At 38.1% G+C, this 16011-nt stretch overlaps 1 protein-coding gene across 24 annotated transcripts in view; it reads left to right on the forward strand.

The window, feature by feature from the left end:
- The window catches only part of Dlg2 (discs large MAGUK scaffold protein 2), a 2050987-nt gene that overhangs the window by 1786627 nt on the left and 248349 nt on the right, over positions 1-16011 (forward strand). Inside the window, exon 1 of one of the 24 annotated variants that reach the window (XM_058577397.1) lies at positions 6427-15478. The exons of the other annotated variants lie outside the window; for them this stretch is intronic. Coding sequence (XP_058433380.1) covers positions 15442-15478 — 37 coding nt within the window. The 5' untranslated portion in view covers positions 6427-15441. Of the gene's footprint in view, positions 1-6426; positions 15479-16011 lie in introns of those variants that run through there. 24 annotated transcript variants of the gene reach the window in all.

Below are 16011 nucleotides of genomic sequence, written 5' to 3' on the forward strand. Positions count from 1 at the left end.
GTCTCCAGAGACAAACCTGTCCTCTTTTAAATGTAAGGGAAAAACTTGGCTGTATATTGCACATGATATCATCTGTCCAGGCAGTCTAAATCAGTATGTTATGGCACTGCTGTAGACAGTAAACAGTTGCTAATTTAATGTTTTGGTAAACATTGTAATGGTAACTGGTTGGAGTTAAAAAGCAACAGTATACAAGTTGTGATGGTACATTTTGAATCTCCTGGAAAGCACAGCCCCTTGGAATCTGAACTTAATGTGAACCTCATCTGATACAGAAGGACCAGGAAGAAGGGAATAGGGCTGATTGCTAACCCTTTTTCATAAGCTTCCCAATATCATCATCTCTCTCCCTCCACTATTTCTTTCTTGGGGCCCCAAATATAAAGTTCCAAGTAAAGGGAGAAGAGCAAAGAGGGGCAGATATGGTAATGAAGAAGAAAAAGAAGATTCTCTAAGGCAGCATCACCAGGAGAATAACTGAAGAAGACAAAAAAAAAAAAAGTTAAGTCCAGAAAAATACCTGGAGTACCAGTTCAATTAACCCTTTCAAAAACTTAAAAAGTATTCAAACACTAAGATACAGAAGGTATAACTAGAACCAATGGGGAGACATTGAAGCAAGGAATTTTCTCATCTATGGAACTGTTCAAAAATAAAAGGAACTGACTTATATTTTACAGCAGTATCCCTGTAATTATGAGAACAGGTTTTTTTTTTTTTTTCAGGAGACCACTATATCAGATGAAAGGTGGCTAGTTGATCCCCAGGTAACCCTTCCAAATGAAGGATTCCCTGAGCATACTTTTGGCATAGAATAGAACAGTTGTCAATAACCTTGGTCTTCCATGGTTGAGAAACTGAGGTTAGAGATATGGCCTTGCATTTTCTCCTATTCTTCTGGGTTTACATCATCAACACAGAAAGTGGAACAAATGTGGATGAGATTCAGGATGATTTGGAAAGAAGTTTCCCAGAGATGAATGAGCCAGCTGGAGTCCTCAAAACACGATTGTGAGAAGTCAGAGGACTAAAGAGGAAGACCTTCCAAGGTTCCTTGACTCAGTGCTTAATCAGTTGTTGATATATTTGAGAATTTTTTACATAAAACACCAGAATGTAAACTGCTGAATTGAACTTCCAGAAATTTTCTATAAACAGTATTATAGACAGTCTTCTTTATAAATGAAATGGCTAACCTCTTTATTTGCTTTGTTATAGAAATAATAATAACTTTTATTGAGAACTTAACAAATGCCAGGCACTCTTTGAAGTGCTTTGAAAAATTCATGTACATAATCCCCTTAATAGCACTATGAAGTTATGCCATGTACTGAAATGTGCCCCTCCCAGCACTAAATTCAAATGTTGAAGCCCTAACCCCCACTATGATAGTATTTGGAGCCTTTAGGAGATATTTAGGTTTGGATGAAGCTGTGAGGGGGGGCTTCAGGATAGGATTAGTGCCATACAAGAGAGTTTTCTCCCTCCTGCATGCTGTCTCTCTGTCATATGAAGCAGCTATCTGCACGTCACGAAGTAAGGCCTCACCAGAACCCAACCATGCTGACATGTGATTGCAGATGTCCAGCCTCCAGAACTGTGAGAAAACACATGTTTGTTGCTTAAGTCTCCCAGTCTAAGGATTTTGTTATGGAAGCCCAAGCTGACTAACACATCATTTCTATTATGATTTTCTTTTTACACAAAGAAACTAGGGGATAGAGACCAAGATATTCACAGTAGTGACTGGAACAATTAAAAGTCAAATCCAGTAGGCTGCATCCAATCTGATTCACTCATTCTTCACAATTCTGTAAGGTACAGAGAGCACACATTGCTTTCCTACTTTTACAAATGAAAAAAACTGATGATCTGACAGATTAGGTTGCATAGCCAGGGGGGAAAAAAAACACTAACTCCTTGACTCCTTGACTCCAGGAGCCACAGAACCATGATTTCATTGACGACAACTAGTCATTTTCTAAATTGAGATTGCATGATTGTCATGGGATCAGAGCCCATGAGTACTGAGTGTAGCCACTATACTATCCCAAAAGGGCAGGAGTTTTTGTGTCTTTGTTGTACACCAAAAACCTGGAATAATATCATATGTGAAGAAAATACTCAATAATTTGCTGGATGTTAGATGAATAGATCAAAACATTGCTTGAAACCTCAAAGTCAAAGCAGTACTGAGTGGAAGAATCTTTTCTTCCTAGACACAAATTTAATTATTAATCCATTCATTATTTTATTAATTGTTCATTTAATAATTACCTAGAGTTGACTGTGGACCAAACACAATTTTGTTTGCTATCTGACCTCTGCTTTTCCAAACTGTGTTCCTTGAGACTAATCATTTTTGTGCCTTGTCACTGACCAATGGCACCTGAGGCGCATCTTAAGTGGAAAACATGTCTTTAAGCAAGGGGAAAGAAAGAGAAAGTATAGATCTGGGAGAGGAGAAAATTTATGCCATTAATCAAAGCATGGTTTAAAAAAAAAATAGAAGCAATCAATAATGAAAGTTCATTTCTTCATGTACTTTCCCATTTTTTTTGTCTAATTGATTTTATAATTCTCTGTCTACTTTTTTTTTATATGAATGTGTATTGTCATTAGGAAACTGGAAATATGGTAAAAAATTAGACTGCAATAATTCATCTTATCAAAACGTGTATTAACTTTATTCCAGTTCCATACTCAAAATCTGGAAGGTAGCCGGGCATGGTGGTGTCTGCCTGTAATTCCAGTGCCTTGGGAGGCTGAGGCAGGAGGATCATGAGTTCAAAGCCAGCCTCAGCGAAAATCAAGGCACTAAGCAACTCAGTGAGACCCTGTCTCTAAATAAAATACATAAAAGGCTGGAGATGTGACTCAATGGTTCAGTGCCCCTGAGTTCAATCCCCAGTACCAAAAAAAAAAAAAAAATCTGGAAGGTAAAGAATTTTCCCCAAATCACTGTTAATACCCTCTCTCCTAGACACTCTTGCTCTGAAGAGGCAGTTCCCAAGCCTAATTTGTTTGCTTTTATCCAAGCAGATGTGGTTGTTTGAGCCCCACAGTGTGGACCATCACTTAATTAGAAAGTGAGATTTTGTACTTTTATTTTATTTCACCTAATAAAGCGATGCTTATAGATGGGCTGTTTTGCCTTTTGCATTATGTAGATGTCTTAGCATTGTACCACCCACGGTGCCTCAACTCCTGTCATGCACAGATGCTCAGAAATTAAACATCGCCATCTATAGAGAAGTAATTAGCCAGCATCAGGTTGCATTGCAATCACTTTGCTGCACTCTGATTCACCCTTAAGTTGTTGTCTTCTCTGTACATCACGAACTAAACAAAGCTGGGTTCTTCACATTTTGATGCCTTTTCCCCCTTTGCTTGTTCTTTGGGACAATACTTTTAAAAAGAAACAGGCACTTTAGGGAGCAACCACATTTTCAATAACAGATGAAATAAAAACAGCAGCAAATCATATACGCAGTTGATTTCCATGGCCAGGGTGTTTCTGGCCTGTTTAAATTATTAACTAGTGCTGTCTGCAGAATGAAGCAGGATCTTTGAGACAAAGATCTGAAACTCTGAAGCTATATGCCAGTCTATTCTAACAAATAAATAGCCAATCTTTTTTTCTAAGCAAAAAGATTCCAAAATCTGTCTCTACAAAAGCTTTCCCTTGACTGAGAAGCACCTTTATCAGAACAGGTACATAAAGTCCTAAGTCAGGCCACCTGGATACTGAGCAAGTAAGTTGAGTTCTAGGAGTAAAACTAATAATAAAAGCAAACATTTGTATAGAACTACATTTCTCTCTGAAGACACTGAGAGACAAACATTAAGTAATCTGTCTGCCTAGGAACATGTGACCAATCAGGGTAAGAGCTGGGACTTGAACCTGGGTGTTCAAATCTACACTCTTAACAGATACACTAAGCTGTTGCATGTGGAAATCAAAATCTCAGTCACACAGGCAAAAGAGCTATTAAAATAAAACTCCTTAGATTGAACCACATGAAAATGCCAATATTTGATGGTTTTGACATAATAAATCTGTAGTTTTATATTATCCAGGATTCCAAAATCTGTCTACAAAAGCCTTCCCTTGACTGAAAATCACCTTTTTCAGTAACTAAAGTAAGTAAGTAAGCACAAATTTACAAAGCCTCCGCTCTGGGTCAGGTTTGTGTTCTGGAATGTGGCTATAGTCAGTATGAACCGGGAGTAGAGAGAGAGAATCTGGAACTCTTATTGTCTTAAGTGCTATTGCTATTCTTGATTTGTCGGACCATCTCCATGAACCTTAGGCTCTTCATCTGTAGAATAAGTGGTTTTGAAACTTTTTAGACTGCAGTTCACTTAGGAAGGACAAAAAGTCCTTATGTTTTACTTAGTACCAAAACTCTCAAGTTCCAGTGGCAAACAAAAGTTCTATAAAAAATATGATCATAAAAGCAAATTGTAGGTGTGGGGAGAATTATGTTTGCATATGCTCTAGAAATATGGATACTGATGATTTTTCTTTGGATGCCCATAATGTTTTGACACCTAATTATCACAAAATATTAGTACGAAATACAGTCAATGAAATTTATGTATCATTAAGAGCTAACAGCCTGGCACAGCAACACAAACCTGTAATTCCAACAGCTCAGAAGGCTAAGGCAGGAGGATCATGAGTTCAAAGCCAGCCTTAACAAATTAGTGAAGCCCTAAGCAACTCAGAGAGACCCTGTCTCTAAATTAAAAAAAAAATATATTAAAAAGGACTGGGAATGTGGCTCAGTGGTTAAGCGCCCCTGGGTTCAGTACCCAGCACATAAAAAAGAAGAAATTATTCACAATAGAAAAAACAGTATAGTAAACGTAAACTAATATCATAATTTAAAACAAGAATAGTAGTATTTGACAACTATGATCAACTCAAGAAAACACTGAGGATGGAATTTATTAAAAAATATCTCACCACATAGCCAAGTGCTTATATAGCACCTAACCTTCTAATATAACATTAAAGTCCTCAATGAGCTCTAGTAGCACACTAGTTTGAATGTCAGATTAATAATTCTTAGTAAATCATTCAGTACTTACTTGTCAGTATCTCTTGGTTGCATTTAAAAATAAATACCTATGAAATTGTAAGTGATTTACCTTAAATGGCCAAAGAAAGGATTTAGGGTATGGTTTTGGTGTCCTCACCTTCTGTCCTGCCTTACCCTACTCCTCTCCAGATGGCCATTATGATTATCAAACTTCTCTTGGAAACACTTGTTCACAATATATATTGATATACACAATTAAACAAGTGACATAAAAAACTCATGAGATGATACTCTTAGGATGTGCATTACCCTGTGATATTTTCTTTCCTTTTTTAAGAAAAATACTGCGGTTGGGGTGTTGCTCAGTTGTAAGACATATGCTTAGCAAGTTTGAAGCCCTAGTTTCAATTCCCAGCACAATAAACAAATAAACAAACAAACAAAATATTTAACAGAAAGAACAGAGAGAAATATTGATCACAATATTGAAAATTGATATTGCAATCATCTTTGGGGTTGTAACTTACAATTTGAAAGAACCTGCTCTTAAAGGATTTTAAACCAGCCAGGTGTGGTGGCACATGCCTGTCCCAGAAACTCAGGAGGCTAAGGCAGGAGGATTACAAGTTAAAGGCCAATCTCAGCAACTTAGCAAGATTCTGCTTCAAAATAAAAAATAAAAAGGATTGGGGATATAGCTAAATGGTTAAACACCCCTGGGGTAAATCCCCAGTACCAAACAAACAAACAAACAAAAAGGGTATTGTCCCAATACTCCAGATAAAGAATTCACTATGACCTTCACAGATAGCCTAGGAGTTTCTTCTACCTTAGAAGCCTGAAGTGGTATCTTTCTTAGTCTAAAAACAAAGAAACAAACAAAAGCATGTTTTTAAGTTCTTCAGATGAGTGGTTTGACAGTTGTGGATTATAAGAAAGGGTGGCTGGGAATGGAGTAGTTAACTTGAAGAGTAAAAAGTGACAGTGTTTGGATGGAGAGTGGGAAGAAGCCAGGACATTAGGATAGTAAGTGGCAGTCCTCCAATATCTGAGCAGTTACCAAGGGAATCAGAGGGTAGGGGGACTAGGCATTTTTATCTATGGATTATAGGTATGATTATTCACTCACATTATAGTTTGAATATTGAGGTATCCCTCAAGTGTTAATGCAGGAATGTTCAGAGGCTAAATGATTGGATTTTGAGGGCTGTAACCTAACCAATCCATCCTAATTTGAATGGACTGACTGGGTGGTAGCTGTAGGCAGGTGGAGCTTGGGTGGAGGAGGTGGGTCACTAGGGGAGATGGGTCATTAAGGGCATGCTCTAGAAGGGCTTATCTTCTTTATGGCCTTCTCCTCCCCTTCCTACTGCCATGAGGTGAGCAGCTTTCCTCCACCATGATCTTTGGCCATGATGTTCTGCTTCATGTTGGACCCACAGTAATGGAGGCAATTGTCTGTGGACTGAGACCTCTGAAACTGTGGGCCAAAATATATGTTCCCTTCTCTAAGTTGTTCTTGTCAGGTAATTTGGTCACAGTGACAAAAATCTGACTAACATATTCATACAGACTCCTGATCACTTATGAGCACCAGCTACCTACCAGTTTCTGTGATAGAGACTACAAATAAAAAATAGCAAATACATTTGAGTAATATTTATATTTTTTAAAAAAAACTTGCTTTTCCAATGATATGACCGTTAAACATGCCTGATGGCTGATGCAAATCTAGAGAGAGATTATTCACAGTATTGAGATGATGGATTTTATTCAGTTCTATTGAGTGGCTTTATTAGTAACTTACAGAGCCTTTTGTTTCCCAGGGTGGCCATTTGAGTCCATTTCTAAATACGGTGTAAAAGTTCAGTAGAGTACAGAATGTAGTTCAGTCATGGAGCAGTATATAGCCTCAGAAAATGAGCTTCAAACTTCCTAACCCAGATAAAACTTGTCTTAATGTTGCCCTTCCATGTTCTTCTCATAGTTAAAAGCATGAAACTAAATCCTATTTGAACTTTATGGGAGCCTTTTTAGAATTACAGCTTTACACATTTTTTTCCTGAGGAAAAAAATCATTAAACTTTCCTTTCATTTTAGGTTATTCAATTTGCAGAGAGGCACACATGATAATGAATACATAAATCTTCTCAATTGTGATAACATCTGAGTAATGAATTCTTGGTTTTATAGTCTTTGGTCTCTCACCAATTTCTTTTAAACTCCAAAATAAATCCATTTGAAGGTCTGATCCCCATCATTTCATTATATGGAAAATTCGATGTTAGTTTTAGCTGAAGTTTGGTTTTGAGGTGATCTTTGAGTTTACTATCAGTAGATTAAAGTTTTAGAGAGATGTCTTTTGTTTCAACATAAAATTGAATCTCTACATTTAAGAGCTACCTTGTGGGTAATAAGCTCCAAACATGAGAGACATTCAAGCACACTCTGAGGTCGTGGGCCTGGCATCTGGTTGGAATGAGAGGAGAGACATTACACAAAATTACCCTTTGGCTTCCTACCAACCTTGGGATTGCATGTTTTGATTAAACCATGACTTCTCCAGTCCACAGATGGATTCTTTTCCTGAAAAGAGCTTCTTGCAATGTCTTCTGGGGTCAAATCCCAAAATGTAAAATGGCTTTCTCAATAAATGAACATGTTTTTAAAGTACCAATTAGATCTAAATTTGGTCTAAATCTGAATAACTTGCCATTGGTCTCTTCTTACAGTGCTGCTGCAGCCCAGCAACATCAAATTGTTAATAACAGTAATTACTAATATTATCAAAAAATAATAATATTGCAATATCATCAATAATTGCTCTTATGTAGCTAACATCTATTGACTATTGTTTGGCAAATTCTGGGTTAATGCTTTTGGACTAATGATAATCCTGTCAGGTGGTATGGCTCTTATTTTTTAACGGATAAGAAACCAGAGGTAGGGAGATTACGTAAGTCAGGAGGCCACAACCAGGATGTGAAGCCAGTGAGTACACCAACCCCAGAGAATAAAGTTATAGCCATTAGCCTGTATGAAATGACAATTATTTAGACGTTTCTGACTCTTGATATTTAGTCATCTGAATTATTTGGGACTATCACATGGTGGGGGGAGGAAGAACGTCTCCCAGAGGTTCTTAGTGGCAAGTGATTCCTATTATTAAAAAAACAGATGGACAAGAAGAAAACAAACAAAAATTAACACATATATTTCATATATACATGGGAGACACCTAATGAACAAGTAATTTTCAAGAGAGTAGCTTTGAACTCCAGGTTCTATAGCATCTTCACCAAAGAACAGTAAATTTGTAGACTTTGAGTCTCTTCAGGCACACAAAGCAATGTGGGGAAGACAAATAAGTATAGATAAAGGCTAGTTATTAGAGCTAGTTAATATACAACCTTCTGGTACCATCTCCAGGTGAATAGGGGTCCAAAGCTGCCATCTTTGGTCACTTTTATTCTCCATGGTAGAAAGAAGGGGGGAGGCAAAATATCTTTTGTCTACTGATATATATATATATCCTACTTTAGGCATACACAGGACAGAGAACTTTCTTGCATCAATTTCTTCCACTCAGCACACCTTCATATTCGGGGGTAACACATTCTGGTCCCCACAATCATATATACCATAGTTTAAGTATGTTACTAAATTTAAAATATTATTAAATTTCAACACTGGGAAGTGGTTAAGTAATTTATAGTACACATCAATTCAGTGAAGAATTGAACTTACATGAGCTATTAACACATGGTAAAATGTGTGCAGCTACAGCAAATGAAATAGTAAAGTGCAAAAATTTTAGATGTAGTGTGATCTCAACTTAGTTTTTAAAAAGTTTTGTAGAAAAATTCCTACAGTGGGGCATGATAGCACATACCTGTAATCCAGAAACTTGGGAGGCTGAGCAAGAGGACTGCCAGTTCCAGGTCAGCCTCAGCAAATTTAGGCCCTGTCTCAAAATAAAAAGGGCTGGGATATAGCTCATTGGCACCCCTGGCTTCAATCACCAGTACAAAAAGAAAGAAAAAAAAGGAAATAAAAGGAAAGGAAAATGGAAATTCCTAGAAGGAAATGATTAAAATCTTGGATAGTAATTGATCTTTAGTAGTAATGTTTATTAATTATTTTGTTCTATTTTTTAAGTCTTTCTGATCCCTCCCAGTAAACTCATAGTATTTCTACAATTGACAAGCATAGTTTTACTTTTTTTTTTGTTTTTCTATAAAGTAATTTAATTTTCTTGTTCAAGTTGCCTCATTTCTCACCTGATACCTGATATCTGATATATAAGATATCATGTGCTCTCTTCTTAAAAGAAGATAATTTGAATGCTCCTACATTCATTTAGCATAAAACGAATCTGTATACAAATGGGCAACTCAGCATCATGGCAAAACATGCAATTATGAAGGCACACAAAGGCTGACAATATAACCTTGCCTGAAATAAAGGATAAAGGCCTGGATGCACCCCACTGAATTGACTACTGCTGGCTTCCTGTTTATCAGGAGCCCTTAAAACTCTGATCCTATATTTTTCAGTTCACAGGAGTTGATGAAGACTGTTGGGTATAGTTTGGAGGACTTTATGTAAAATGATGTGATACATTGTGGCACCTTCTCCACAGGTGTACTGTCTCCAGACCCCAGAGTATAAATGCCTCATTTTAGGAGCTGAGGAAAAGTAGTAATCCCTATGAGGAGCTATAATTAACTTTTGTAGTCTTGGGGGTTTTGTTTTTTTTGTTTTTTTGTTTTTTTTCAGAATTGGCTTGTCCCACACAATTTATTATGGTTTAAAATGTGTGTGTGTGTGTGTGTGTGTGTGAACTTTACTTTTTGTTTTAATTCAAAAGTCCTTTGGATTTGAATGAAACATTTCCAAATTTAAACATTGTACTTAGAATCTTTTACAGAATAATTTATGATACTCTCCTTTAATGACAATGATTGTCAAATCATCAGGAGAATTTAAGTTTTCTAATTTGGCTTGTGAAGCAGTTGATTCACAAGAAAAATATGCTTTACAGACTTACACACATCTCTTCTGGGTGGAACTATTCCTGACCCCTTGTTGTCTAAAATAATTTATAAGAGATCTTCATAGATGAGTACTCCAGAAATTATCTACCTGGAAGTAACAGAGGTTTAAAATCTGTGTTTATTGCGTATGTTGTAGAAGGCAAGAAGAAACAAGCCAACCATATTCTACTGATCTTAATTTATTCCTGGACAGGGCAACTATAGTACTATTTTGCAAACATGGGCATAAGGGCTATGAAGTCCCTGTTCAGTTTTAAGTTAAAGTGTAAGAACCAGTGGGTTCTATGATCTGAACCCATTTCATGGAGGAGGACCCTGCAATTCAAATCTAAACTCAAGGAGCTGTTTTCATGACATTGCTGAAAGTAGGGTAGGACCTTGCCTCAGAGCCATTCATATGTGTTCAGGGGCTATGATGAGTCCTTCATGATTTTTTGAAACGAGGCCATAAGAAATGTTATCCTGGGTCCTACTAGTGGTACCTTGAGCCAAATAAGGTTCCAAAATATTACAGAGTACCTTGAAAAATGCTGGAATAAGCAGTACACAAGGGGTGCTATGGAAATAGTGAGGTGGTCATTCACTCAGGCCATGAAGTTCAGAAGTACTTCCAGAGCCAGCAGTGTTGGAAAGTATTTTAGAAGAATTAATGGAGTGAGTAGGCAAAGAAGAAAGAGCTGTCTATGCAAAAAGTCACCATCTTTCCCAAAGGAGGTTTAGGAGAGCAAAATTGTCAAGAGAGTTTTGCGCTTCCCCAATAATATGGGCTTGGTGCTGTAGTGGAAGGGAGGTCAGCAAAGAATTTTAACAAAGGAGAGACGAGATCAGATGTGCCTTTTTGGAAAAATTCCCTGGCTGCTGTTGTGGCAAATGCCTTGAAGAAAGGTGGCTTATGAAGGAGGTAACAATTTGGAGAGAGTCTGCATTCCTGCTGTGGCAGAGGCAACAAGTAGGAAAATACAGTCAGAGAAGCATTTTGGTAAAGTTTGGTGCCCGATTAACTGTGGAATTGAGGCTGAAGTTTCTAATTTAGATCTTTAGAACTGGGATACCATTAACCAAAGATGTTATGCTCTCTTAAAATCCATGAATTTGTCTGAAACCTTCTCAAATTTATAGTATGGCTTTAGCTATGTAATAGCTTTGTAGCATCTGATATTTGGATTAAATTTTTAACTTTACAGAGTATTTTCTTTTGCTCGAGCTCATTAAACACACAATTGGAAAGATAAGAATAAGTAATTTGCCTAAAATCACCAGCTGGATTTGGCCCAGGTGGGACTTGAAACAAATCTCTATACTCCGCAATCTTAGGCTTTAAATCAAATCACAAATCCAATAGTTTTATGCTTGATGCCTGATACTTCTTCTTTTTTTTTTTTTCTTTTTGGTAAGAAAGATAGAACTGGAAGGACTTTGGACTCAAAAAGGAAGCAGGGAGTTTTAGAAATGCCACAAATAAATCATGAGCACTTCTGAGAAGGTAGAAGCAGCCAGCAGGGGAACAAAGGAGAGCAAGGTGACATGGATAGTTCAGACCTTCTGGATGTCAGCGTTGGCACCACTCACAGTCCAAAGGCATGCAGTTTCCACTGAGATTCTCTCAGATCTCATCCATGCATACCATGTTAACCCTGGGTGCTGGAGATTGGAGTGTGGAGAGAAATCAGCTTATGGTGGCTCTGAATGACAATCACAGTGTCATGGCAGAAGAGGTATTTCCAAACAGTATTCAGGGGGTTCCCTGAGAGAAGGGGGATCTCCACTCATGACCAACAGAGTTCTGAGATTATGTGACTGAAAAGAAATTCAGCATGTGCCAATCAGAGGCTTAGAGGTCTATTTAGGAAAGTAGAAATATATTCAAGAAAGAATGAGGGCTGGGATTGTGGCTCAGTGGTAGAACACTTGTCTAGCATGTGCGAGGTACTGGGTTCGATTCTCAGCACTGCATATAAATAAGTAAATAAAATAAAGGTTCATGAACAACTAATAAAAATATAAGAAAGGAAGAAAGAAAGAGGGCAATCTCAAGAGGGAAATGCCTTGGGAGTAAAGCAAGGAACATGCATTCAAGGGAGGATGAGAGCCATCTCAAGAGTGAGAGACATGGTTTTAGGGTGCCCAGCTTTTTAAAAAAAAAAAAAAAAAGAAACTTGGTAGGGGTGGGTATGTGAAGGAATGTAAGAATGGTATCATTCTGGTGATCTCAAAATGGTTTATAAAGGTCTGGTCAGTCTTAGGATCCCCAGGCTGATATGGTTTTCATTACCTGATCCACAGATAGCACTATATTTTATTTCACCATTTAATCTGTTTATTGGGTGGTTGATTAACAGTGCACAGGTAGATTTACAGATTTCCCAGGAATTGGGATATAACAGACCTGAAAGAGAGACTGGTTTAGGGAGTTATAGACCTGGAAAAGTACGTGAAACTTCAGAATTAAAGTCTGATTTTCTTGTCCTTCTTTAATGTCACCTTTTAACTAATTTTGTTGTTGTTCCTTCCATCCCACCTCAACAGCTGTCCTTATGTAGGACAGTCTCCAGAACCCTAAGTCCCTCATCTGTTGATAGGGTCCTATATGGCTTGTTAATCAGCATCACCCTCAAAATCTGTCCCCAAGCAGTGTTAACCAGATGGATTTGTTGGTCATCTTGTGTAAGATACTCTCTGCAAAGGCTAGGAAAATGAAAATAATCCTGTTCAGTTTGAAAGTGGTAGTCACTGCTCCCATGTGGTTAACACAACACAGAATCTCAACCTCAATGGGCAGAGGAAATGGTAAGTCTTGGTTCCTGCAAACCTGAAGTTCTCTACTAAAAGTAGTAGATTCACTTTGCCATTGTGGGAGAGTCTTTTATCCATGTTGGTGACAAGAAAGAGACAAGACTTAGATGAGATAGACATCTGTGGTCAGGAAGATTTTTCATCTACAGGGGTCCTTGCTGTTGCTAGGAGCAGAAAGGGACAGTGGTTTCAAGATGCCTGAAGAGAAAGATTTTCTGATAAAACTGCTCATTGCACTATCATTAAGGCAGATCTGGAGTTTCCAATAACTGACTTGGCCTAGAGATCAACTACAACTTGAGGATATTTGACTTGGCAATAGTAACCAAATACCTAACAGAAAGAGAGAGCAAGCCAGATGATCTATAGATCCATAATTTAAAGGCCTCATCCTTCTGGGGGTTTGATTGATGATCTGCTTCCCTGCCTAGCTCAGGGACACAGGAGATTACAACATGCTTTCCTGTCATCTAGAACTATGATTAGCAGATTCAGTAACTGTAAAATAAATTAACTGAGTATTGCTTTGAAGGAAAAAAACATTATTTTTTACTTTTTTTTCTGAGTATTTTTGTGTGCTAAGGACATTCATGTGGAAAATTGCAATCCTATACCCATAGCATGGTTTACACAGACCTTGTGTAGTTTCACCACCCAGCCTAAAACCCTGGAGACCCACACAGCTTTCAGTCCCATCAAGGTCAGCCATTCACTCAAGACCAGTTAGAAATGTTAGTGACAATCCTATTCTATCCCTGAAAACCTCCTTAAAAATTCTTTAAATTTCCAAACAATTGAGCAAATTCATCCCCTCAGTTTTGTTTTCTTAATGATAATTTGTTTCTGATGAGTACATTTACAACTAATATCATCAAAAGCTTGGTCCTTATCCCTGATGCCAATCCAATAATGAGGACACAGTTTTGAGAAAACGATAAAAGAAGTGTTATTGCTTTGGTAGCAAAAGAGAAATACAGGGGACTCCTGTCCCAGAGTCTGTGACTCTGCCAATCCTGAGGAACAGGGATTTTTTTTTTTAAAAGAGGTGATTTAAAAGCTACATTCCATGTGTTCTGTCAGAGTTGTAATTCACTTATTAATTTGGAAAATTATCATTTCTGAGATCTTCTGATGCCATCCCCGAAGTCTGAATTATTCTGTTCATGAGGTAGGTGTGTGCTCAAGGACAGATAACTGCCTTGGATGGGGAAGAAAAGTAATCCTGTTTCCCCTGAAAATAGGGAAGGGGACAGATTAGAGAGGAGGAGGGAGAGAGGAACAGAAAGAAACATGTCCTTTTAACAATAAGTCTCAGTGGCAGAGCAACAAGGGCTATATTCAAAGTCTATTTTTAAAAATAAAACATTTATACCGAAATGACTTTTCTTCTCAAGCTAGTTTGGTTCACTACTTGAATTTTTCTTTTAAAAAATCATGTGATTTTTCTAACCCATACACTGTAAGTTTTATAAATGAAAAAACAGGGAGTGAGTGGTGGTTACCATGGTGACCACAATATCTGATTTGAGTAGCAACAGACAGGGCAGAGAAACAGTGCCATATTAAAAAGAATCACAACAAAGATCAATAGTTGAGAGGGGAAATTAAAATGTCTGGGCTCTTCTTATCAGGTGATCAATCAGTACATGAATAGCAATTCTGCACCTTGACTTCAGAAAATGCACATCCCATGCAGGTCAAAACAAGAATCTTTTAGCATACTTGGAAATTAATTTCAGGAAGGAATGAAAAACCATCCTGATTTCCAAATTTTAGATATTTATACTGAAATACCAAGAAAAATAATGAGCAACAAGCATTAGAATTCTAATGATTTAACTAGTTCAAAAAAATGAAGAGAGATTAATATCTCAGATTAAGGGAATCTAGTTGTTAAACCTGGTTTTGCCACACACAAAAAAAGGGAAATTAGTGAAGTTCTGCTTCCCCAAACCTTCCCTTTCTGATTAGTCTCACTACCTAAGGGTGGATTTAAGCAGGCATTTCCTGGCCTTGGAGAGCCAGCAGATTCCAGCCTCCCAGTCCACTACCTTGTGAATAACTTTGTTTACTCTCTTCTACATTTTAAAAGAGGATACCAGACTAACAGGTCAGTGTTGGAATTTCAAACACCAGCTAGCTGGGAGGTGGGATGATTTGGGTATCAAAAGTCCTGAGGATTCCCTTCACCAGGCTCCTCTGGCCAGCTTCCACCTCCTCTTGCCTCTTAAAGGCCTTTTTAACTGAGAAAGGAAGAACAGAGGTGAGTGAATAGTCAACATGGGCAAAGTGGTTTGTTACTGCTTTTAGAAGGGCAAATGGAGAAAGTAATTCCATTCCTGAAATTGGCCCTTTGTGTTGTTGCAAAGCATCTCAAACTAGCTCTGCCACTACACTAGATTGGGAAGGCGGCCCCACCTGCTTTACTCCTAAGGCTTTGGCTGCCACTCAAGAGCGTCAGGTGCTAGCCAGGCGGGGTTCATATGCCTGTACAGATCCACTAGGAGAGAGACAGAGCTGAATTTGGGGAGCAGCTGCCTGCTATGCTGAAAACCTCTGGAAACTGGCTGAGGCGCTGTGGTGAGATCCGTGCTGCTTTTTTTCAGATCCGTTTCTCTTGACACACCCTGAGGGGAGTTTTGGCCAAGAAAATGAAGAGTTTGGCAGATCCCTCCCTCTCCCTTTACTTCTTACAACAGCAGCGCCTGCCATTTCTCAGTGTTGGCTGCTTGCAGGCATCTTCTTTGGCTGCTGTTTTCATATCTGTTGCTAGCTATATTCTGGGGGAACAACAGTCAGTGAATATTTCTCCTCCTTCATCTCAGTGCAGCCCCCAAACCACACTCTTGTGAATTTAATTTACCACTGGCCTCTTCATAGTAAGTCTAATTCACATGAGCTGCTCAACTCTTGTTGTGTATCAGAGGGAGGGGGGCGGGGATATTCAGGACTGTGAAATTCTTGCAGCAGACTTAAATGGATTCCAGAAATTCCCGGATCCACATGGATTTCAGAACAGATATTTGATGTATGCAAGTCCTGCTCAAATAAGAGCCATAGCCTACTGGGTGAGAGCCTGTTTCTCATCCAGGAAGGCAAGCTTGCTTGTGTGA

Source organism: Marmota monax, unplaced genomic scaffold, assembly GCF_021218885.2.
Source record: "Marmota monax isolate L192 unplaced genomic scaffold, Marmota_monax_Labrador192_F-V1.1 WCK01_AAM20220418_F8-fsc00096, whole genome shotgun sequence".
Taxonomy (NCBI): Eukaryota; Metazoa; Chordata; class Mammalia; order Rodentia; family Sciuridae; genus Marmota; species Marmota monax.